General features: G+C 34.7%; 1 protein-coding gene across 3 annotated transcripts; it reads right to left on the bottom strand.

Moving 5' to 3' along the window:
* Nucleotides 1-291: 291 nt before the first annotated feature.
* Nucleotides 292-18328, bottom strand: LOC145558764 (molybdenum cofactor sulfurase-like). 3 transcript variants are annotated; one of them, XM_081620098.1, is made up of 23 exons: nt 18118-18328; nt 17640-17761; nt 17428-17532; nt 16590-16648; nt 16185-16345; nt 15168-15325; nt 13649-13775; nt 11590-11692; nt 11469-11514; nt 10062-10100; nt 9558-9714; nt 8288-8387; nt 7118-7231; nt 6721-6798; nt 6538-6639; nt 5463-5559; nt 5019-5129; nt 4787-4851; nt 3266-3417; nt 2366-2592; nt 1310-1446; nt 955-1065; nt 292-866 (listed from the first exon to the last, which is right to left on the bottom strand). In XM_081620098.1, exons 2-23 carry the CDS (start codon nt 17749-17751, stop codon nt 756-758), a joined length of 2472 nt encoding a protein of 823 aa, XP_081476224.1. In that variant the 5' UTR covers nt 17752-17761; nt 18118-18328; the 3' UTR covers nt 292-755. The 3 variants fall into 3 exon arrangements, with proteins under 3 accessions (XP_081476224.1, XP_081476227.1, XP_081476225.1); XM_081620101.1 differs by having other exon boundaries at nt 1310-1443; XM_081620099.1 differs by having other exon boundaries at nt 17643-17761.
* Between the last annotated feature and the right edge of the window lie 5234 nt (nt 18329-23562).

Here is a 23562-nt window from a genome sequence, read left to right as displayed (position 1 = left end):
GATGTGAATAATTTGGAAATAAACATGCTAATACTACTATAGCAAATCTCTAACAAGAAGTCAAGAACAATTCGTCAATTCAGATTACGGTCACCGTACCAAATTCAGAGGGGCAGGAGGGAACACTTGTGTAATCACGCGGTATTTAAAAAAAAAAAAAAAAAAAAAAAAAAAATTCCAATCTATGTATTATAGAAGTGCTGCTTTTGTAATGTGTATACATCAGTACAAGTAGTTTGAAAGAAAGAGACTGGAAGTAAATTGCCTAGAATTGAAATGGTCAAATGGGGAAACAAAGAAACGCTATATATGTTTTTCATGGATAATTCTGTGGGTTTGTACATACAGATATTTATACACACTTGAGCACAACTCGGTGCTATAAATTTTTCCATTGTAAGATCTATCACTCTTCAACAAGTCTAGAAGATGGTTTTTGACTACCACTAGTCCACTACAACAACAAAGTCTTAGTCCCAAAATGATATGGGATTGGTTAACATGAATGGTCACAAGGAACCATCATCCACGAAAAATGAGAAGATGGTGTTTGACTGAAGCATTAATAACTATGAGAGTATGGGTGCTTTTGGAGAGTCAAAAAAATAGTTTGTTTTTAGTTTTTAAAGGGAACACAGAGAGTCCAATCCCGGACCATTGAGTTTGTACTGCTGCAACACCAGGGCATCAGAACTGCTGCACCCCGAGTCTTTGCAACCGACCATTTCTGTGGTGATGTATGGAAAAAAATTTCTCTACCTCATATCTGGATAAACTTCTTCACCCACCTCTAACCATGAATTTAATTCCTCGTTTTCCAGACTGCACTTCTCAACTCGAAGCAGTATTCCAAACAATATTCTTCCCTGCTTCAAATAATTCAATCAGCCATTCAATTCAAAAAGGTAAAGCATGAGAATTAAGTACATATTCAAGTAGGAAGCTATGTCCCACCTTCACCCGCCTATATGATGCTAAAGTTGCCAAAGGTTCGCTTGTTTTGTGCACATGATCTGATTGGTGATCAAAGTTGATCATCTGGCATCGGTTGCATCCTCCCAAAGACTATCAGAAGAAAGCACAACAAATTAACAATGCATGGTAACTCCATTACATTATATGAATAATGGACATTAAGTTGATGCTTTGGATTTGTGAAACTCTCAAATGAGACAATTAGACTAGCTTATTATGCCACAACTTTTAATAACAAAATTTTCATATTTTATAACTCATACAAGCAGGGAAGATTGGAAGTGTGTCAGAAACATATTTTTACTATTAGATTCAATTAATAACACAAACTTACTGAAAAATACTTGCTCCCAATTCGAATTCCTCTCCATAGATCTTCATCATATGGCTCTCCCCCGGATATGAGAAGGTTGGGGCGAAATCTCATTGTGGAAACCTGAGCAATTGGTGCTTGGAGAGTTTGAGATGCTTCTACAGCAAATTAAAAGAAATAACCATGATCAGTTAAATGTAGCCAGCGGATTTCATAATTTTTGTGGAAGTCGTGATAGAGAATATGGATATGGAATAGAAAGAGCTTTGCCACACAGGAAAGCCAAAGATAAGTTAAAACAGTCATAGCATGGCTTTATTCCTGAGCAGCATCCTGAGTAAAAGTAAATAGTAAGAAAACAGCAATTGAAATCATAATTATCATTGCATGCACAAAACCAGACGGTATAAGCATAGATTACCAATTGCAAAAGTCAATTACTGGACTAATTGAAAAGTCCAGGATAAGGATTCAGCCATACAGAAGATTAAAAAACAGAATCAAACATCACATTCAAAATTTCTTCTGATAAACTATGAAGGCTGAACATCCAGCAGAGGTTAAGTAGGTTGCTAGGCAGAAAACCAAGAGAATTGGAGAATAGTGTCTAATTACATAATTTCAAACTGTAGAGGAGGAGCAAGTCTCAGTCTGGTTATCCTTAATTCAGAAAAAATCAGATCAGGTTAATTTATACTAGTATTGGTCTTCAGATTCTAGAAAAGGTCAGATAAATAGATTTAAGTTAGTTCAATTCATCAATTTTAGTTGAGTCAAACAGAGCTTGATTGCTGGCACAAGTGGGGGCTGAGATGATATGAAATAAAGTTATTAAGGATCTGAAACAACATAGTCAAAATCAGAATGTATTCAAATAGGTGCACGATGAGCACAAGCCTCATTCAGGAAACTGCAATCAGGCTATCCTCTGATACTATTTTTTACTGAGAAAAGTACAACAGATTTTACAGCATACCATACTAAACAACAGATTCAGTCACCAAAAAAAAAGAATAGGATTTGCTCAGCATATGAAGATAGGTGGATGGAATAGAAATGAATTGTTCAAATACATACTTGATTTTAATCTATCATTGAGATCCATAACACTTGCTTCAGATATGAGCAAGAATTGGGCTTCGTTGACAAAATTTAATGAACTCTCCACATCCCTGCACATGCCTGCACTTCCCTGTTTGTTTATATAACAATTTGAAGCTGAGGATCTCCAAAGAATGCATGGGCGCGCAATAGCATTACTAAACCAGCTGTTGACTTCTTGATCATAACTCTGCACTTCATATCTGGTAATCGTCATTCCACCTCTTAGTTTATTAATATGTAGTCTTTCAATCAGACAATAGAAAGCAAATGCTGTAACTTCACCCATCAAGCAAAAGATAATATGACAGGATCATTGTTTGGTTGCATATACTTGGTTACAGCCACTCAAAACATTTCAAAATGAGTAGGAGAAAGAAAGCACCAATTGGTGAAAATATATGAAACATATATTTCAAAGATCAATAGTATGAAAGAACTCGGACTCAAATTAAACGGCCTTGTAAAAGTTAGCATAAATTTAATTAACCTGGAAGGACAGGAAAGGTCACCATATAGATGAGAAGAAATTGCAAGAGGTCATTACAGGAAGTAATCAATAAAAGAGTATTTAGGATAGAATGGATGAAGTCTTCATTATATGGGAGATGTAGGAAAAGAAGATAGATGATGTAAAGGCCTATGACCTGTTAAAATTGGCTGTATAGCACTATCATAGGAGTGAGGTGACAATATAAGGGATTGTGTAGTACAAGATAGGAAGTTAGAACAATACGCCACATTTGTGAGGATTTTATTTATTCAATTACTGTTTCTACTTTCAAGACCTAATATTATCTCAATGCATGAGCAGATGTGACAATTTCATAAAACACAAGAACACAAAGAACCTCAACCAAAAATATAGATAAATACCTGTGGCCGTGCATATCCATCTCTTCTCTTCCTAAGCAGTATGACACTGATTTCAGGAGAATCTGGAGTTTTGTTTTGCATCGTGGTGATTCAACAAATAGGATACCTTGACTCAAGTCTATAAATGTACTTATAAGACTCATTTCTGGGGCCTGCAAACACCAACAAAAGACAATTGAACACTATGATACTTTATCCCGATATTAAAAAGGACATCACTCTTTTTAAAGGGAAAGCGCAAGAAGGAAGCACATAAATCAGTTGCCCAGAACTAGGGTTTCCAATAATCTGAAGGAAGAGAATATCAACTGAAGACTCATGTATATAACCTCATCAGTAGCAAGACAAAAAGAGGGGGGGGGGGTGATTCCAGAGATGTGGTATAAATCATGCCCATCTCGCCGCAATCATAGGGTTTCCAATAATCTGAAGGAAGGGAATATCAACTGAAGACTCATGTATATAACCTCATCAGTAGCAAGACAAAAAGAGGGGGGGGGGGTGATTCCAGAGATGTGGTATAAATCATGCCCATCTCGCCGCAATCATAGCAAGTAAGCAAGATGAAATCTCAATTCAGTTTTCTTTTAAACAAAGACAGAGCTGGGGCACAAAGGAACACAGTTCTAGTGCAGAACAAACCCAGTAAGTAGCAGCCAATGCCACGCTACAAGTATGAAGTGTATCACATGGTCACAGATTTATCGCAGAATGCCATCTCTGTAATCCATTGCAAAGCACCCATTCTGTTAAGTAATGGCCATTTATTTTCTCCATGCTCAAGACTGTAATTTGTGATCAGTCTTAAAAAGGTAAACAATTATAATTCCAAAAATGATCATTATCTTCAACATTTGCTTGATTTCACTTCCAAGTTCAATAAAATTCACAAAAGATCTACTTCTTGGACTCAAAACTTTTAAGATTGTAGAATGTTGAAAGAAATCGGAGTTAGAAAGAGGTGGTTTAGTTCATGTGACATGTATGCTAGAGAGAGGTGGAGAAGGGAGAGAGATAATTTCTCCAATCATTACCTACCCATTTCTTGAGCCACATCATTATAAGCCATGTTCCTTAATAGTTCAGAGAGAGAGAGGTAAAGGAGTTGGTAACAACAGAGGTCATTTCTGCTACTCTTAATATTGTTAATGATTTTCTTAATCTTTGTAGTTCAATATTCTCGAGATCGGAAGATTCATAACAGACAAGAAATTCCTCTGACAAGTGATCTCCCAAGGGCCCAACTGCCCAACAAAAAAGCACCAGATCAATTCTTGAATGTGGACCACAGTAGTAAAGAAGCAACTGCTACTTGTGCAAATTCTATCCTAACTTGAACCCAAACTACACACAAGAAATCAATTTGAGTACATAGAGTTCAATTATTGAGGAAAACTTATCACTTGTTTACGCATGATTGTTTTAAGATTAAGAGTGCCTAGAGGAACAATTTCTTACCTATCACAATATACAATTAATGTAACTTAAAAGAAGTTCATTACAGTTAGAATGAAAGCACACCTTTTTCTGAGTAAGAATTTCCCCACTTGGAGTTCTCAGAAGCCATTCTCGGTCATGTAGCAAACCTACAATAAGAAGGTAAGCACAAGTGAACATAAAGGATTGCTCAAGGCGATGACAATTGCATATAATTTAAAGAATCAAATGTCAAAGTTAGCCTTTGACATGTTATCACCTCCAAAATAAACATCCCTAGAAATCAAAGATCTCGACAACATAAGGAAATATATACCTGTTTTGCTTAGAGGCCAACTATCTACACAAAATCCTGCACAAGATTTTATTGGATAAACAGTGATGGACTTCAGATACAAACCCCTGGATTTCTCCAGTTTCTCTGAATCTGCATCCAAAAAGATTTGAGATGATGATCACAATAACAGCAGTGTAGGAGAGAAATAATTTACTTGTGAAACTAGTGCATACTGCATAGTGATGATGAACAGCAACATATTGTAACTAAACTATATAATCCAATCATAACTGGTGTGAATCTCCCAGTTTTATGAAGAAATGAACAAGAGTTTTTCAAAAAAAATGACCATTCATACATTCATTTGGTCATACAAATTCATCACTGACTGAGACCATTGAGTGCACATTAATGACAACAATGCAACTGCTTGTCTAATTATGAACATTTCACAGAAACGGTAGCAAAGTTGCAAGGATCAACCTTGAATCAAGAAAATGTCGGACTCCTGTAGAAGGCAATTATATCTCACTGGAGTAGGCAACACCACAAAGGAACTTACTAGAAAATCGACTAGTTTCTGCACAAGACAACGACATGTGAGTATTGCAATAAGGAGCTCATGAAAAGTGAACGATATTTAATCAATCACAAGCCCAACATCTTTTTAAGGGAACATAAAAGAATCTTCTAATTTGAAAAATATATCCCTTTAAGTATAATGCAAAATAAGAGGGAAAAAAGAAAAAACTGAAGATGGGAGAAAAAGTGAGTAAAGTTATTTACTTATTTCAAAGAGAGAGGAATGCAAACACGTGAAAAGGCTCAAGAAAAATTACTGAAAGAGTAAGATGTGGTCAATCCATCATTAAATCAAACAACATTTGAAGCATATTTAAAACTGTTAAAGCTCAAAAGGGATAACTGAAAGTATTTTTATCCCCTACACTATATTAGGAATAAGAGATTAATTAATTTCCATTAAAGAGAATCGGATTGGAGAATTCCCATTACCTTCCGCCTCTGACACATTGGATCAATTCTAATCCCATTAACAAAGCTTCTACCCCTGATTACGTACCCCTTGACGAACTACCTTGCCTATTATACCTTATTTTCTACTCACCTAGTGGCTCTTTCAGAGACCATTAAAGACAAGCTGTCTATATAACTTAACTCTGCACTGATCAGTTGCAGTTTTAGTGAGCTCATGCTCTTCGGTTATTATAAATACACGACTTATCATTAAGAACTGATAACGTCTAGCCATATTGGGGCTAAGTTCTGGTTTTAGAGAAAGTTCTCATTCCACACATGTAATAAAACCTTTCTCTCATGTTAGATTAGGCTGAACGCAGCGACATCACAGCCACTGAGAAATTACTTATTCGTTGCAGTCACCTTTTTTATGAAGGAAATTCATTTTAGTCACCTTAATTGCTGTTAACTGGCATTTCCCCAATCCATCATCATTTTCACATATCGGAGACTTGTTAGTCAAAATGCAATTAGATATAAAACATTTTTTTTGTTGACTTGCAAGGCTGCATATTATTACCTTAGCTTCCTCAAAAGTTGACATGTAGCCAAAAGACACTCTAACAGCTCCTGTCGGCTTTCCATTTACAATGTCAAAATCATCCCAGCAGATACGACCGGCCTGAGTAGAAGACCAGGTGGATATTATAAATGGATCAAACGACATAATGGTCCACACATGAAAAGCACAATAAAGTAATACCTCAAAATTTGACAGAAGCTCTGTGTGAGAAAGGCCAAGGTACTTCGCACAGGCACCAGGATTACAAAAACATCCTGTCTAAAGGAGAAAAAATTACATCAGAGAGCAACCCTGCATAGAGTGCTCAGCTCAAAAAATTGAAAAAATTATGATTAGAAGAAAAAAGATATATCGCAAGCAAGATTTTTTTTACTTTTTTATTAAGTTTCTTTTTATCAACTGAATTGCTTCTCCCCACTCTCCTGACATACATCACAAAACTAATCAAAGTACTAAGTACTCATGTAAATTTGACACATGTAGATTGGCCAGTATTTATCTTCACAACTAACAAACCTAAAAGAAGGAACACAGAACATAGAACCTAACAAAAGAACAAGTGTTTCACGTATTATACCCGCAGATGAATTCCAGATAGAGAAGCCAATTTCTCCACCTCTCGATATCCATACCAAGAGCCATCTGGCCGTTTTAAGTTGAATGAAACTATCGATCCCTTCTTCTCAGATATCTACATAACAGCTTCAGAGTTATACACTAAAAACAGACACTAATTTACAGTCACAGTCACACAGAGGTAACAATGCACAGATGACTCAACATAACAGTTAAGTTAAGATTATGATAATCATCAGCCATGCCAACAAAATCCTCACCCAAACCATAGAATCATAGATCCACTTATCTAACAGCCACAAATTTTCATGTTGTAAAGGCTGAAGCTTCTCCAGCACCCCCCCCCCCCCCCCACCCCCAACACACACACACTAAGAAAGAATAACAAAGTTTTTTTTGGTTTTAAAAAGTATCTTTTCACTTCACTATTAATGCTCCAGCCTCAATCAAAATATCAAATAAGTTATCCTTGTAAATAAAATGCTGAAATTCTGAAAATAATTTATTTCTCTCTCTCTTTTTTTTTGGGCATATCTAACAAGTAACAACAGTCTACCTGTCCATCACTGTAGGCCAGGGCTTTCTTTTGAATCTCTAATGATTTTACAGGCTTGTTGTACTGGTCATCTATATACTATGTTCATAGAATAGATAAGACCAAGGTACACTACATTGCATGGTTGTATGACTTGTATCAATTACGGAGTATTTAATTTTCATAATAATAAAACAAATTGCGGTCAATCTGGGCTCATAGCTTCCATTATTGACAATTCATCCGGCTCATTAAAGAAACTCTAGCCTCTTCAGGGCAGCGTATGCTGATTGTGAATATAACAAGTGGAAGACAAGCATCAAATGCATGTCACATCACCAATATGTTTGCAGAATCACATGTATCTATGTTGTAACTTATGCTTTGATTGCATCTTGCAGAAAAAAGTCTACTTAAGAAGTCAAACTTGCAAACATTTCAGATAATGCAATAAGGGGCAGAAAAGGTAGGATAGAGGAGTAACTTCTTTTTTTTTTTTTCCTCCAAACCAATGTGAGAGAATTTCTTTATTAGTTAATATATAAGACTTGTTCATGAAATTCCTCAAATGTGTAACACAAGATCTAAAACTCCAGATAAATAATTTAAAATTAGCTTATACTGCTACACACTAACCATGCTGTTATCTCCATAAATTATGCACGCATCTGCTCCACTATCATGCTTCAAGCTCAAGAGTACTCTCCTCAAATACGTTGCAAGAGAAGAAGTGTGCCTTCAAACAATACAGTCAGTATGTCACTATCTTATCAGAAATACATTATACAAAGTACATTATTAATTGCACATCTCAAAACAAAAGTTCAAAATACAGCACTCTCACCAGCTATTAAACAACAGTACATAAGTTCCAAAAAGGCACCAATAACATATGTCTTGATGAAAGCTAGGAAAAAGTATCCGATCACATTAAAAAGTATGTGGGCATATTAATTGGATTTTACTAAAAGCAAAGAATATCCATTAAACAATTTAAAGAGTAGACAAAGGAATAAATAATTAAATAAAAGGAGGGAGAGAGAGAGAGAGAGAGAGAGAGAGAGGTGCAGACTGCATATAAACACTTGATTTTGCCCTTCTTTACTGTTTAGAGACGTGTAGGTCAACTTGCTGACACTTTTTGGCACTCAGATACTGTTTGGGGTTCCAAAGAATTTGTTTGATTCCCATAACTTCTTTGGACAGAAGGGGATCAGGGGGCATAAGTAATTAAGTATCAACAAGAGAAAATTTCACAGGAATAGTTTCAACACGTGACAAAATTAATCTCTTGAAAGATCATTTTGGCTATTCCTGGCTTTGCAACTGAGTAGTGTTCAAAATGAAATCATATCCCCAAATAATACACAATTTTTTCTAAGTTTATACGAAGTTTTTTTTAAAAAAGAAAAAAAAAACATCAACAACTACAAATTGCAACAATCTCAAGAAACTTCCTTAATAGTTAATACTTCATCCGTTCCATAAATATTGCAACAATTACCATTTTAGGAAGTTTCACAAATATTGCAACATTTTCTTATTTGCACATGTTTTTTCTCTCTCTCTTTCCTCATCACATGGTCTCTATCCTTATTCCTATCTCTCTCCTCTTCTTAAAATCCATGTCCCATCCCCATGTTGCAAAATTTAGGGAATGGAGGAAGTATATTTTATACCAGCATGATAGGGATAAGTCATTCTTTTTTGAAATTGCTAACCACCTATTGTAGGTGGGTAGGAAGTAGATTTTATACACTAACAAAAAAAACATCCTTAAACAATACCTAGTTAACAACATATTAATCACACATAACTAGAGGTCTAGATTCTGTAAAAAAAAAAAAAAAAAAAAAAAAAAAAAAAAAAAAAAAAAAAATCTTTCTGGAATGAAAATAATCCATACCGAGAGATTGAAGAAATAGTATGGGTGTTTAACATTCTGAAGCCATGACGAATGGAAGCAATGCTTATAAAAGATGCAGTTCCGTCCTCAAAGGATTCCTCAATTCCATCTCTGTGCTTGACAAAGTCCACATCAGCAATTGATGCCGCTACAGTTCCTGCAATGATAATATGATTTTAACAATATGGAGTATATGTTAATAAAGTTCTATACAGAAAATATATATACAGCTCCTGAAATAAGTTTTTCAGTCTCTGGTCACCAAGAGTAAGACTGCATACATCTTGACCTTTCTAGACTCATATCTGGCTTTTAATAGGGCACTCTTTCCCTAAAACTGTTATAGATTTAGCATTCCTCCAATGAGGACTAACAAGTCACCCCCACAGCCATGGTGCCAGGTGGGTGATAAATAAAGCCAGGTAGGATGATCAGATGATGAATTGCTGACAACCAAAAAGTCAGCCATACAGGAAAATTCATACAAAAATTTAAACAACATACCCCCACTAAAGTAAGTCTTCTTCAGCAACTTTGCAGCTTCTGAAATCCAGAAACAAAAATGACTTAGACATACATTTACTTTGATACCATAGTATTTATGCACTGTTTATACTGCAGAATATGGACAATTCTTTGAATAACTGCAGATAATAGATAAAGCCATACAAAACTGTAAAGTGTAATCACAATTACGTCCCTATATGTATAGCAGTATAGGTTTGTATGAGTGTGCAATCACATCTCCAATTCTAAATAAAAATTTCATACTCTGACTAAGGGATATTCCAATTATAGCTCCTACATATTTCTTTACTACCAAATATCACACACTGCTTATGCACTATACCCTTCAACATGGATAATATATACTCTCTGCTTTGCTAACTCGATTACTGTAGCTACGCAAGCCAAGAAAAGTAAAAATGGGGACCATAGATGTGGGCACTTTTGCATTAAAGAGGAGAGAAATAGAGATTAGAGAGTAAGAGATTTATTAAATAAAATTGGGGCCCACAAAGTGGGGTTGTGGATGATAAAAAAAAATGAATACAAAGTTGTCATAATAGGAATAAATTAAAAGTGAGTAGAACTTACAAAAAACAAATGAAAACGGAAAGTGAGTAAGACTTAGGAAAACGGAGGTAGTAATAGTTTGGACAAAAATCACAGCATATAATAAATATAAGCAAAGTGAATCGATTTCACAATAAGGCTATTCAACTGTGAGCTTACCCAATTATGATCAAGGGGAGAAAGAAATTTGGATTGAATGATACTATTGTGACACAATAACTATCTAACAAAGAAAAGTTCTAAACACATTAATTTTTACAATTGTTCGCAGACTTTGTAACTTGTAACTGTCACACAACTCAGTAAATGAAAGGGTCAATCAATTCATTCGTTGTCCAGAGCCCCAACGATAATTAAGTCAAGAAACTATGATGCACTCCATCCCAGAGAGATGACAAATAACAAAACTCGGCCATAAGGAATAGTTTTTTTTCTTCTTAAAGTTCAGTCAAAACTGCATTGGATCTATACATATAAATATGCAAAGGGAAAAAAAACATAAATGATTCCTTCTTATTCTTTTTTCGCTCCCAAAGCATATGGAACTTTTGGGATAAAATACTGCATAGAAACCCAGTTATCAAAAGATATCATACATCTTTATGTCTCAGACTAAAAGTTTCAAATTGTATTTCCATCATAATTACACAAAATAAAAGCAAAACAATGAACTATCTTACAAACCCTTCTGTCATTTACAGAAGGCCCAGAAGTCCAGAACTTTCTCTCACATTATCATCCCCTTTGTGTTCATTCTCTTCTCACTTCAATCCATCAACTGAGAAAATTTAATGGTAAAAACTCTCAATTCAATACCTCTACACAATCACTTACCATTTCGGACAATGAGAGCACCAAGCCCAGTCGGATAGCCAAATATCTGTTGACAAAAGAAAAAATGTGAAATGAATCAGCAGTCATCTACATACAACACTAGGAGAAATATGATGGCTACCTTATAAAATGATAGAACAACAAAATCAGCTGGATATATCGATAAATCAGGTGGTTCTGTTGCACATCCTTTGGCAGCATCTATCAAGACAAGCCAGCGACCCCTTTCCAAAAGAATATCCAAACCAACAAATCAAAATATTCTACATGAAAACTATGAGATCCAAAATAATAGCACTTGGGGGAAGGGGGTGTGAAGGAGGAGGACTACTATACTTGGATGTCATGGAAGTATGGAACCAAACAAAGCAATTTTTTTAGGATCCAACAAAGTTTCACATTCTGCAGAACCCATATATGCAAAAATACAGCACAAATCATTGGAAAAGATTCAAAAGAGTTGGCTGGCTGAAGTGTGGAAGATAGTCTCGTTGGAAACTTGGTGGTACACTTGAAATGAAAGAAACCAACAACAGGTCTTTGTAGGTATAGCCTCCCTCCTAATTAAGGATTTAATTTCCTTTTAATATAGGTTTATGAATAGCTAGAATAAAGTATTAGGTACTGAGAGATACTTGATGTTCCTTGATGCTGTGGAGTACTTGCTTCATGGTAGTTTGACATCATGAGCTTTTTTTGTACCTTTTTGTACATAGGTGACGTCCCCTAGTAGTCTTTTACATATAACTCAAAACTACTTATTAAAAAGTATACAAATTCCATCCTAAATCCAAGCTGTGACATTTTTCATGAAGAAGTTTCAAAATCTACAATTCCCCTACAATAGTACAATCATATAGCCCAAAATTGGATTGGCATGTTGACCTTCAGTGGATCCTACACCACTTCTTCTTACTAAATCTCATGTTACTAATCAGCATACGCACCAAATGTTAAAGCATGATGAAATCCTCTGGACACTCTAATCTCAAAGTATCTACTCCAAGGATGCCCAACCACCTCATAATGCAAGAACTCTAATTGATTATATCACAACTCCATAGACACAGTCCAACATCAAATAAATGCACTTGCTAAAGGACTGAATTTGAAGATTCTTATCAGTGTTAAGACTTATGCCTGCTTGGCCAAACATGCTATTCGCAATAGCTTTCCTTCTTCAAGCCTTAGTTTCCCAAGAAGGCTACAGAAAACCCAAAAGTCCCAATTATAGAGGATGCCATAAGTTGTAAATAACATAAGATCATTTTACATGAGAAACTCCCATTATAAATTTCCTTAGACTTCCATACTCTGAGATAGCAGGAGTGCTTGCAAGTTGCAATTGCATCCAAACTGTAACACTAGAGTGTACATAACTGCAGTAAATCACTCAGCGTCGTAAATAAATAAGATGAAAGAGTAAACTGCCACAATAATCCCATTAAGTAGATGTTTTAAGACACCAAATTCCCAGAGCCAAGCCTCTCTTTAGATGTGTAGGCTAAGTCCCACCCAGCAAGAGGGCCCCTTTTCTCCTCCCAACCCCAGAAGCACCCCATAAGTTTTGTCAAATATCCTTGGAGAAACCTTGGAGCTCTGAAAAGGTAGAGGTAATATAAAGAAAGATCCAAAACAAATAATAGTAGACAAAGGTGATCTGACCACCAGAGAGAAATTAGCCCCCTAACAATGGTTCCACCCATCAAATTTCAACCACTTGGTCCAAAAAAGATGTGCTCCTAGGATTACCCCTAATCCATCAAATTTCAACCACTTGGTCCAAAAAAGATGTGCTCCTAGGATTACCCCTAATCAAAGTCAAGAAAGACTTTAAAAAACGTGAGCAACAAGAAAAGAAAACTTGTCTAGAGCATGGTAGCTCAACCAAGCTACAGGGATTTGGCTTCTACGTTAGTTCATTCTAAGTCAAACTTTTCTATTGCTCAGACTATAGCAGCAAAACAGACAGCCTTTTTCGTATTTCAGGCTTCTGTGCATCCTCAAAGTGATCCTTTATGATATAGAGTTGTTTATAAGAGCACAAACAGGATTAATTAGCATGGAAGATATAAAAATTAGTAAGACAATTCTATAATCCACAATTCCACACACCATTTAATCAGAGTAACTGATTTAGTATGGTAAAAACCATGCAATATGATAAAAAGTTGCTATACTTGATCAGCATTGTATCTTTTAAAGTGTTCTCTGACTGCTCCTTCAAAGCTCTAATTAAGTCAAGGTTGAACCTCATGCCAGAGAAATTGCATTCTGATGGAAATGCAAACAAATGATGTGCAGTGCCTGCATAATATGCAGCCAAAAGAAAAATGTCAAAGCCAGCCTAAAAATTCAGAAACTTGTCAAAAGAAACCACTACTTATGGCAAGAAGAAAGACCCACTAATTAGATGCAATATGTAGGGTTTAAGCCCACATCCAAAACAACGCAAGGATGAACAGTAAAATGCAGAGGAACTAGCGCATGGGTGTGCCTATAAAGCAGGGTAGAAACAACTTAAGATAGAGTTTCAAATACTTGGACAAGACCTTGAGGCAGAGCCATACGTTAGGCAGTAAGGACTTAGGCATATGACTTTGTGTGAAGTTCAGTTTTCTAAGCAATTTAGATTAAGAATTCCAGCAAATTTATACTTGTATAATTTTTGTGTGACGTGATCTCCTTTGTTAAATTTTTCTACTTTTTTTGGCCTTTGCATAGCATGTAGAAGAGGTCTCATAGAACTAAAAACTCTCATTTCACTGCTAAAAAATCTGGTTTAAAGCAACATTGGAATTATACAAAAACAAGCTCTATGTAGATGGAGACTATTTTTTGTAATATAAATCAGTGCAGCAAATGATACTTTCTTATGTTTTATCAAATCCAAAGAATCACCAATTCACAATCATGAGAGGAGAGAAGGAACATTACATCACTTCAACAGAGTAATAGTGCATTGGGTTGCAGATTTTTGGTTTAACGTTGCCTAATTCCTAAGGATTAAATTTTTTCAATACTTTGGAGATTTTGTATCGGGTGACAAGTGACACTAAGGGCATCTTTCATGATACTCCTATGTCTCTCATGGTATAGGATTGAGGTCAAGTGCTTTCTCTATAGGTACTTCTACCGTCATTTCCTTTTTTCTCTATTCTCTAATATAATTTCACCAACAATGAACGGGCTGTAGACAGTGTCAAGGTTAATTTTTCTACATTACTCTTTCCTAACTCTAAAGAGGGGCATTGTATCCTGCCAATATCCAATTGTATCCTGCCAATATCCAATTATCATTTATTTTAAGGAGCAATCGGCCCATTCAATCTCTTGCCATATAATTTTGTCCACAGATTACAACTTTCAAGCACCTACACAGGTTGGGAGTGCTTTTTGAAGCATAAATGATATCATCATTGATATCACTACTTTCACTAGTAAACATGTCCTAACCTGATATATTTCCATGAAGACAACCTAGACTCATCCATTGATCATCATCTAATACTACGGAGTATTTTACAAACATGCAATTTATTCAATGTAGTCTACAGAGTGCCTGCATTTATAAGCATATACTGTAATCTTTAATTCTTTACAATGCCGGTAGCTTACCTATAGCAATGACATCCAAACCAAATCAAACTTAAAAATTGTAAATTTGGATTCCTAAAGTTTCACAAAGCATAAAAATACCTGGAGAGTCTTCTTTAATGCATCTATTGGCATTCCTCCTCTGTATGTCATGTTGTGCCACTTTAAATAAAGATTTCTGGTCAGTGGAAGATGTGTCCTGATCCACAAATTCCTCCACATCTACTGCAACAGCTATAGCTCCTTGCCTCAGAGCGTATCTATTGATTTTAACCCCAGATGTCAGCAAGAATAGATTGAAGGGATACAAACAGCCAGTGGCAAAAACAATAACCAAAGGTGTCAAGCATAGACCAAGCCATGTAATTTGATCATGTAGATACAACAAAGACAAATATGTCATATTAACTGCTTGCAATTAACAAACATAGTCAAATATGTAGCAGCAGATAAAGGTTAAAAAGTTTTTCTAGTACCCTTACTGGCAACAAACAGAAAATTTTGAAAAGAAAACCTTGAAAATTTTTTGACACATATTTCTTTCCAAAGAACCTTCTGATAAACACATACTATGACCTTTAGGGTTTTGAATTTTGATTAGAAAACGGTAAGTCAAGTTAGTCAACCAAATAAAATATGTGAAAGTAAGTTTTAAATGATTGAATAAGTGATCTACAGCTTAAAGACTTCATTATAAGCATCCATAGTTCCATACAGTTACAAAAAAGTCATTTCATCTTCCCAAATACATAGAGTAGGCAGTTCACCAGAACTAGAACCATGGAAATTATATGAACATTCTTTTAATAATAAATGCAATGATGACAATCCAAAATTATAACTTTCTCCATACACCATAAACCCCTGTGAAGGAAGACCAGAGAGATTTATAAAAGGCAGTTGTACTAGTTAAGGTTCCACTAGACAAAAAGGCTGATTACACCCTATCTTATATCCACTCAACATAAAGATATTAATGATAGTAGGAACCACATGTTACATATGGCACTACTGAAAAGAACTCCAATCTAGCATTTGAATCACATTGCATGTACAAATAAACTAAAAAAATAGCACAGATTCCTTTGATAATTTAGGCTGGTAGAGGATAGTGCATACTCTCTTATCCCAATGACGCTATTATGATTCTCCATTGTGTACATGAAGTGGCTTTGATTGCTCCAAGGAAAGGCCTCTCCAACCATCTTTAAAGCAGCTGTCGCTCCAGAAGTGAAAATGCACTTGTATTCTTTTGCAGATGCATTACAATAATCTAAGACCTACCAAGCAATACATCATGATCAATTGGATGATAAAAAGGCATAGGATATTTATCACTCAATGACATCTAAGGTTACTAGCTCAAAGTCCCTAAAACTACACCAATTTTGAAGAGGAAGTTGATAAATTAAGGATAAAAAATTAAAAATAAAATAAAATAAAATAAAATAAAAAAACTATATATATGGCTGGCCTAAATCTTGAGTTCAGTTTTAAAGTTGTAGATTGATGAGTCAATCTTACCTGCTGACGACATTCTCTGATGATTTCAGAAGTAGCCAAGCTGGAGTCACTTTGGCTGTCTTTATTCAACCAATATTAAGAAAAACATTTATGGTATTTCAACTCAAAAGCAAGTAGAGTTGCAGCTGATTGATCCTATCTTTCACGTTTGACCACAACAACATATCACAAAGAGAACACAAAGACGATTTACAAATACAAGAAAGAGCCTGAATTTAAGGCCCATTTAGAAGATATATATTATGAAACGTCAAAACAAACAAAATAGGTCTTCTTGAAATACCGGGCAACTTTAGCTAACAGCAGAAAGCCAGCAGCCTAAATTGAACTCAAATGCTAAAGTAGGATGCAGAATATCGTATCTTTGAGCGAAGGTCTCATTATTTAAAGATGTCAATCATGTCATATCAACTAATCATGCTTCATATGCTGTCTTGTTTAGCAATTATTCCTTTTGTATTAACAAAGCTAGGAGTGGCCTATCAAAATGAAAAATTGAAAAGTGTTACATTGACAAAGGAAAAAAAAAACATATATATACAACACTGATCGTACGAGGAAATACAAAGTTTGTTCCTTGCCATATATTTGCAAAGAAAAAGGAGTGAATTGTACCCTTTTCCCCCCATTGATTTAGTGCCAAAGTTTACAATGTTGATTTCTACTATAATTTCATCAAAGGGCATAGTTTCAGAACCACAGGACCTTCTGAACTTTTGAGCTGTTAATCATCGACATAAATGTAAGAAGCAAACAACATCACCACCAACAATGTACAAACAAACACGAAAATATCAATAAGTAAACATAATTAAAAGTCAGCACAAGCATCGGATACGAGGATTTCCATAAACATTTGAAGTAAGGTCCTTGAAAATTGCTTCCATTTGAAGCTCAGAATACAATGTAGCCCCAGCATGATCCAAATACACAGTATCAGTATCTACAAAAACCACAGTGACAACAATAACACATCTTAGTCAATAATTAAAGTTCACTTCCTAATAAAAAATAATCAATAAAACTATATTTTTAGAAAAATGAAACCACCACCTAATCTCTTGAATTCAGTAGCCCGAATTTCGTCAATAGTTTTGGGACCATCTGGGTACCCGTAATCCTTGCCAAATTCACTCAAGAATTGCTCTTTGTCCATTTCCATCACTTCACAACTACAAAAACTCATCAAAATCTGATTTTATTTGCAATCCCGGGTCGATCGGTATCATTAATGTTTAATTATTGCTCAAAGTTTCGACTTTTCGACTCATATAGTTTTTGCATATATCATTTTCCATAATTGAAGTGCAAAGAATATACTATAAACTAAAAGAAACATCTTTCGAGCATGAAATGAATTGAAACTTAAATCCTATTGAGACGAACTTCAAATTGCATGAATCAAGAATTAAATGGATATAAAACATTAAAACATAATCTTACAAGGTATATAAATATAAAAATAAAAAAATAAAAAATAAAAAATTGAAATTGAAATCAAAATTTGCTACAAATAGGTGAAACTCACCGGAAAGTGCAAAAGAGGATTGAGATAGTGAAGAAGAGGCTGGTGAATTAGCGTAATTTGATTGAAAATTGCAAGTAATGAAGAAGATTTATGTGGTGGAGAAGATGAGGAAAGGGCGTTTGAGGCGGTGTCGCCGATGAATTTCGCGGTGGGGGTTTGAAGTAGAACTGAATTGCGTGGGAGATCACAAATTTGCTTCCTACGTTTTAAATAATGGGCCATGGGATATGTAGGAAATGTGTCCTCGACTCTCGTGCAATTACTAATATAATATGGATCGTATTATACAGATAATAAATTCGTTTAGTTGGGTCGTCTTTACGTCTTGCTAGAGACCAATATTGATCATTGGGTTAAACCAATGCCAACTAAATGGATCCTATGAGGTCACACGTTACAGTGTTAGGTCGAACATGAATACCGAGTCCAAAAGTTGGGCTTAGTGAATGACTGGCCATAAGGAGTAAGATAGGAATAAGTCTTGCCCTAATTAGATAATATGATTATATATAATAAAGGGCTTTGGGAAAAATAGAACAGACGTTCATCTCTCACTAAGAAACAACGTAATATTTTTCCCTTCCTCTCTCTCTACAACCGGTTGGAAACTCTCCATAGAAGAGGAGATTAATCTCTCCCGTCCAACTAGCATTGGTGGAGGTTCGATCTACACTTGTGGACCAATATTAGAGGAGCAACAACTGGGGCTCTAATCTCCGCAAGAAGGTAGAAGAAAGCTTGAGAATTCACGCATCAAAGGTTAATTCTAAACTATTATGTGATCCTTTATTTGTATATGCATGAGATCCTGTTTAGGTGCGTATGAATGAGATTCATGAAATTCCGCTTAGAGTACCTAAAACCCTACAGTGGTATCAGTTGGCCCCTTGCATATAATTTATTGGTCACAATAATATGATTATTTTGATGTATTCTATGTTAATTTAAATTTGATTAAGGGGAGGAATTGAATTATGGATCGAATAACCCAATTAAAATATGATTTTAATTGATTGGAATTGATTAAATTGTGAATTTAATTGCTCAAATAGCCTCTAACCATTTTTTTTTTTAAAAGAACCCTAAAGCCCCAAAATTTCGAATTTGATGGTTATGAACCCTAATTTTCGATTTTAATTGTTAAATTCATATAATATAATCTATTTTTCATATTTAAAATTGTTTAGATATGATTAATTAATTTATGTAAAATTGGTTTTATATGAATTGGGAATTATTTTATGAAAAGCCCTAAATTAATTAAAATGGAGATTTTGATTAATTTTTTCTGAAATTATGCATAAAGGATTTTATGTTTAATTTAATTAGATCACCAAATTAATTTTGCAAGAGTTGTGGAATTAATTTAACTCAAAAAAAAAAAAAAAGGGGGGGAGGAATTAAGAAGCTGAGTGGGAGCAGCCACGGCTGGGTGGCAGAACCGCCCGCCGGTGGTCCACCGTGGCTGCTCCGGTGGTCGTTAGGGGCGCAAGGGAGCAGGGCGGCGTTTTCAGGGGAGGGCAGTGGCGGAAGTGGCTGAAACGTGCAACTGTTGCACAGTTCCAACCACTGCACTACCTGCTGGTTGGTGTGCTGGGCTGCTGCCTGGTGCGCCAGCCAGCGCTGCTGTGGCTGGGCACCTGCCTGGCTGCGGCAGCAGGCTGCTGCGGCGGCGGTGCCGTGGCTGGGCAGCCTGCACAGTCACGGCAGTCCCCTGTTTCCATTTTTAAAAAAAATTGATAAAAATAAAGTATTTTAATTAATTTTAAATTATGGATTTAAATTTAATTATGGATAAATGTTTGAAAATCTGTTTTCAAGGAGATAAATGAACAGTTTCAATTGTGGTTATTTGACTTGGTTTATGTGATTATCCATAATTTGATTTTTTAATCAAATTAAAATTAGATGGTTAACTAATGATTAGGATGGAATTTTAAATTGGTTAAGATAATCCTAGAATATAAATGTGATTTATTTTCTTAGATTATATATTTATTTGATTTCATCTCATTCCTAATTTAAATATATGATATTTTAATTATGGGAATGAATAATATGGAGATATTATCTAATCATGTCCTAAAATATGTGATATTTTGGAATATATGTTGCCTTAATTAAGAATATCTGATATTTTAGTTTAGGCAAAGTATGCTATGTGATTTATTATGTGGCAATTGTATGTTATATATGATATATTATTATTGCTATAAATGACTAGTATGGCCCAAAGTATAAATTAGAAAATACGATCTGCGTATCGTTGTGTATTTTTGTAATTTAAATACGATCTGCGTATCGTTAAGTATTTTTGCAATTTATTTTAATTATGAATTAGTTTAATTATTTAAATACTTGATTAATCCAAAGAAGAGCCCAAGATGAGAAGGCCCATGATGAAGATGGATGGAGATCCATGAAGAGTTCAAGGAGATGCCTAATCAAGCTTAGTTCTTAGGATTAGGGGCCATACTAGCTCATATTTAATTTTATTCATTTTATTATTATTCTTAAAATGTTTAAAAGGTTATTGAATGTTGTTATCAAATGCGCTAGAGTTCACTAATTTATAACAACATAATAAACTTAAGTCCCACAAATATTGAGGTTCGCTTTTCCAAATATAAAGTACTTATTAAACACTTGATTAATAGTAATGGGTCATGCCTCCGCAGGGCATTATTATTAATCTTGGGAGGTAAGGTGAAATTGCGAATTTTACACACTTAATTTGGTCACCCTCAACAAAATCATCAAAAGCGTTTTGGATTTTGAAGCAAGGGGATAGTTGAACATATGATGTTATCTATCCAACCCAGAATTACAAGAAGTTGTAATTAGTAAAGGAGTTTACTTACCTTGAAAATGTAACCTTAAGGAAGGGCCTCCGTCCGCTTAATGCTACATAGGGATAGGATCTTGGAATCACATTATTCATAAAGGGACACAAAATGAATATAGTGTAAAGTAGCTAAAATGATTTCAAAGGATGTTTGAATCATAAACTACTTTGATAAACATAGTTGAACTTTGTATTTATTTGCAAATATTATGTCTTTATTGATTAATTTTCGTGTTATGTATATCTCCTCGATTGAAAGAAATATTGAGAAACGTTCTCAAAACTAAAAGAGTATCCGTAAACCATTATCCATGCTTTGCTAAAAGGGTTTTAAAAGCTAAAAGGAGTGTTAAAAACCTATTTAATAATGTCACATGTCTAATGATAGCTTCCAAGAACTCAAAAGGTTTGAATAATTGAATGGCTCCACCATTGACTCATTTTGAAAACGTTTCAAGTGATTGGACTCGATGGAGAGGTACAAGACCTCTAAAGACAACATGAGTGCGACTCACATGAAGAACCCAATATTTTTTCCTTGATCAATATGATTGAATTGAACATGGTGAATGACTTGGATTTTCATACTGTCAAATGTTGACTAATTTAAGTGACATCATTCATCACTTATTGCATGCGGTGTTAAATACAAGATTAAACTCCAACATGAATTGTGTTGAATGGTTTTGGCAAATTATGTAAGATGCTTAAAGTAGTTGAGCATAGTATCATTTTGAGCTTGAAAGAAATGTTCTAAATAGTTCAAATGAGAAAGGGTTAAGAAGGATGGGGACTACAATAAAAGCCAAAGGATAAAGAAAAGACAAATAAGTTCTCAATTCTTAATCACAAGGCTACTGAATTGTCAAGTGCTATTATGAATAACAAATGTTTAAATTGAGGACTGACTCCAAGAGATTGAAAACTACCCCATAAAGTACAGTTGGAAGGTAAAGAATGGAAATGTTCCACATCAAGTAATTATAGAAATTGATTTAGCAAAAATCTACTTATTTGACATGTGATGTCAGGATTAACTGTCTTGTTGAAGAATGAGGTTGAGTTAAAGAGTTGAAACTCGGATAAGGGAAAAGTAAATCTACAATGTGAGAAACAAATGTTGTTTTACATGTATGACTTTACATTTCACTTAACTATATATAATTTAGCATCGACATAAATAATCGTTATTATATTCTTGCTATAATCAAAACATCATTCCATTGCAGTTACCACTGAATGTCAAAGATTCAAAGCATCGAACAAATGTTATTTTGTGCTTAGTTGAATCAAGGGATGTTTTGAAATGGTAAATAGGTTAAAGAGTTCTATATGTTATATATAGATGAACCAATTCTATGTATGGATCACTTCTAGAAATGTCAAATTGATCAAAATACGAATAGAATTGCATACGGAAGCTCCGAAGGGATGGACTTCTAACATCATAAGATTATGAATCCATTGATGCATGCAAATCTTATTGTAGTTTGATGATTGAAAAGTTTATCTTTTGGAGAAAAGGTGACGTGAACCCATGGTTGAATACATAACGATGTAATTAAGAAACCTAAGGTTCCCAGGCTAGAGATGAACATGGACACTTCTTTTGAATATGATCACACATGCTTACATGAAGCATGAATCTGAAAATTTTGAAGGAGTTCAATAAGGTTCAAAAGAAGAATAAAATAAGACTTGGCAAAATTGCGATATGATCGTAACAGTTTACTTTTGAGTCAAATTGTTAACTTGGCAAGAATTCAAAAGCATTTACGATGTGATCGTAGTGATGAGCTTTTGAGCCAAAACTTGATGATCATCCCAAGGATTGTAAAATTAGTTTACAACCTACTCCACTAAGAGAAAATGTTTTTCAAATGGAGGAATTAAACTATATAAGATATAGCATAATTCATGATGAATTGTACCTATCTTCCAAACAATAGTTCTAAGGATGCACTTTTAAAATGAGCTTTTTACACTAATTAAAACTACGTCAAATTACAATGTAGATAAAACATCATATAAGATATGGATAAGAGAAGTTCTTCTCTCGTTTTTCTACAAATTCAAGAATAAGAAACTTGTATTAAACTGTTTAATGCAATGTTGAATTCTAAAGCTAAAGGGTACTACAACCACAAAATGTTTTGAGGACAAATTGTTTGTTGCTCTAAATTGGTGCCTTTTTGAAAAAAGGTGTCATTTCTAAAAGGCAAGTGGGAGTAATTCTCGAAAAGGTCGAGAAGAGCAACATACCCTATGCTAATTGGCCCTTTTTCATAAGGCAAGTGAGAGTATAAGTCTCGAAGGTGTTCGAGATAAGGCAAGTGGGAGTATAAGTCTCAAAGGTGTTCGAGAGAACTAAAAAATAAGCATGATTCACACCATGTTAATGACAACAACACGTGGTCTCATTAATGTAATGGGATACGTAACCATGTGTCAAGGGCCACATTCCATGTATACCCTTCTTATGTTGTTCTTCATTGAAAATAATTTTTCACTTGTCGCGCATAAACCCACAGAGTCTTGTAAATCTAAGCCAGAGAAATAAGTTTGATGGTTAAGAAATTCTAAAATATTGATTTTTGAAT

Source organism: Chenopodium album, chromosome 9, assembly GCF_948465745.1.
Source record: "Chenopodium album chromosome 9, dcCheAlbu1.1, whole genome shotgun sequence".
NCBI classification, from domain to species: domain Eukaryota; kingdom Viridiplantae; phylum Streptophyta; class Magnoliopsida; order Caryophyllales; family Amaranthaceae; genus Chenopodium; species Chenopodium album.
This window is presented reverse-complemented; position numbering and strand designations above follow the sequence as displayed.

What these genes read in the sequence shown, in the direction of transcription:
- LOC145558764 (XM_081620098.1), bottom strand. Translation starts at nt 17,751, where the DNA reads ATGGAAATGGACAAAGAGCAATTCTTGAGTGAATTTGGCAAGGATTAC. An exon ending in TTGTTCTATCATTTTATAAG is followed by an intron (nt 11,515 to 11,589) that starts GTAGCCATCATA and finishes TTTTGTCAACAG; the next exon opens with ATATTTGGCTATCCGACTGG. An exon ending in CGACATTTTCTTGATTCAAG is followed by an intron (nt 5,130 to 5,462) that starts GTTGATCCTTGC and finishes TTTTGGATGCAG; the next exon opens with ATTCAGAGAAACTGGAGAAA.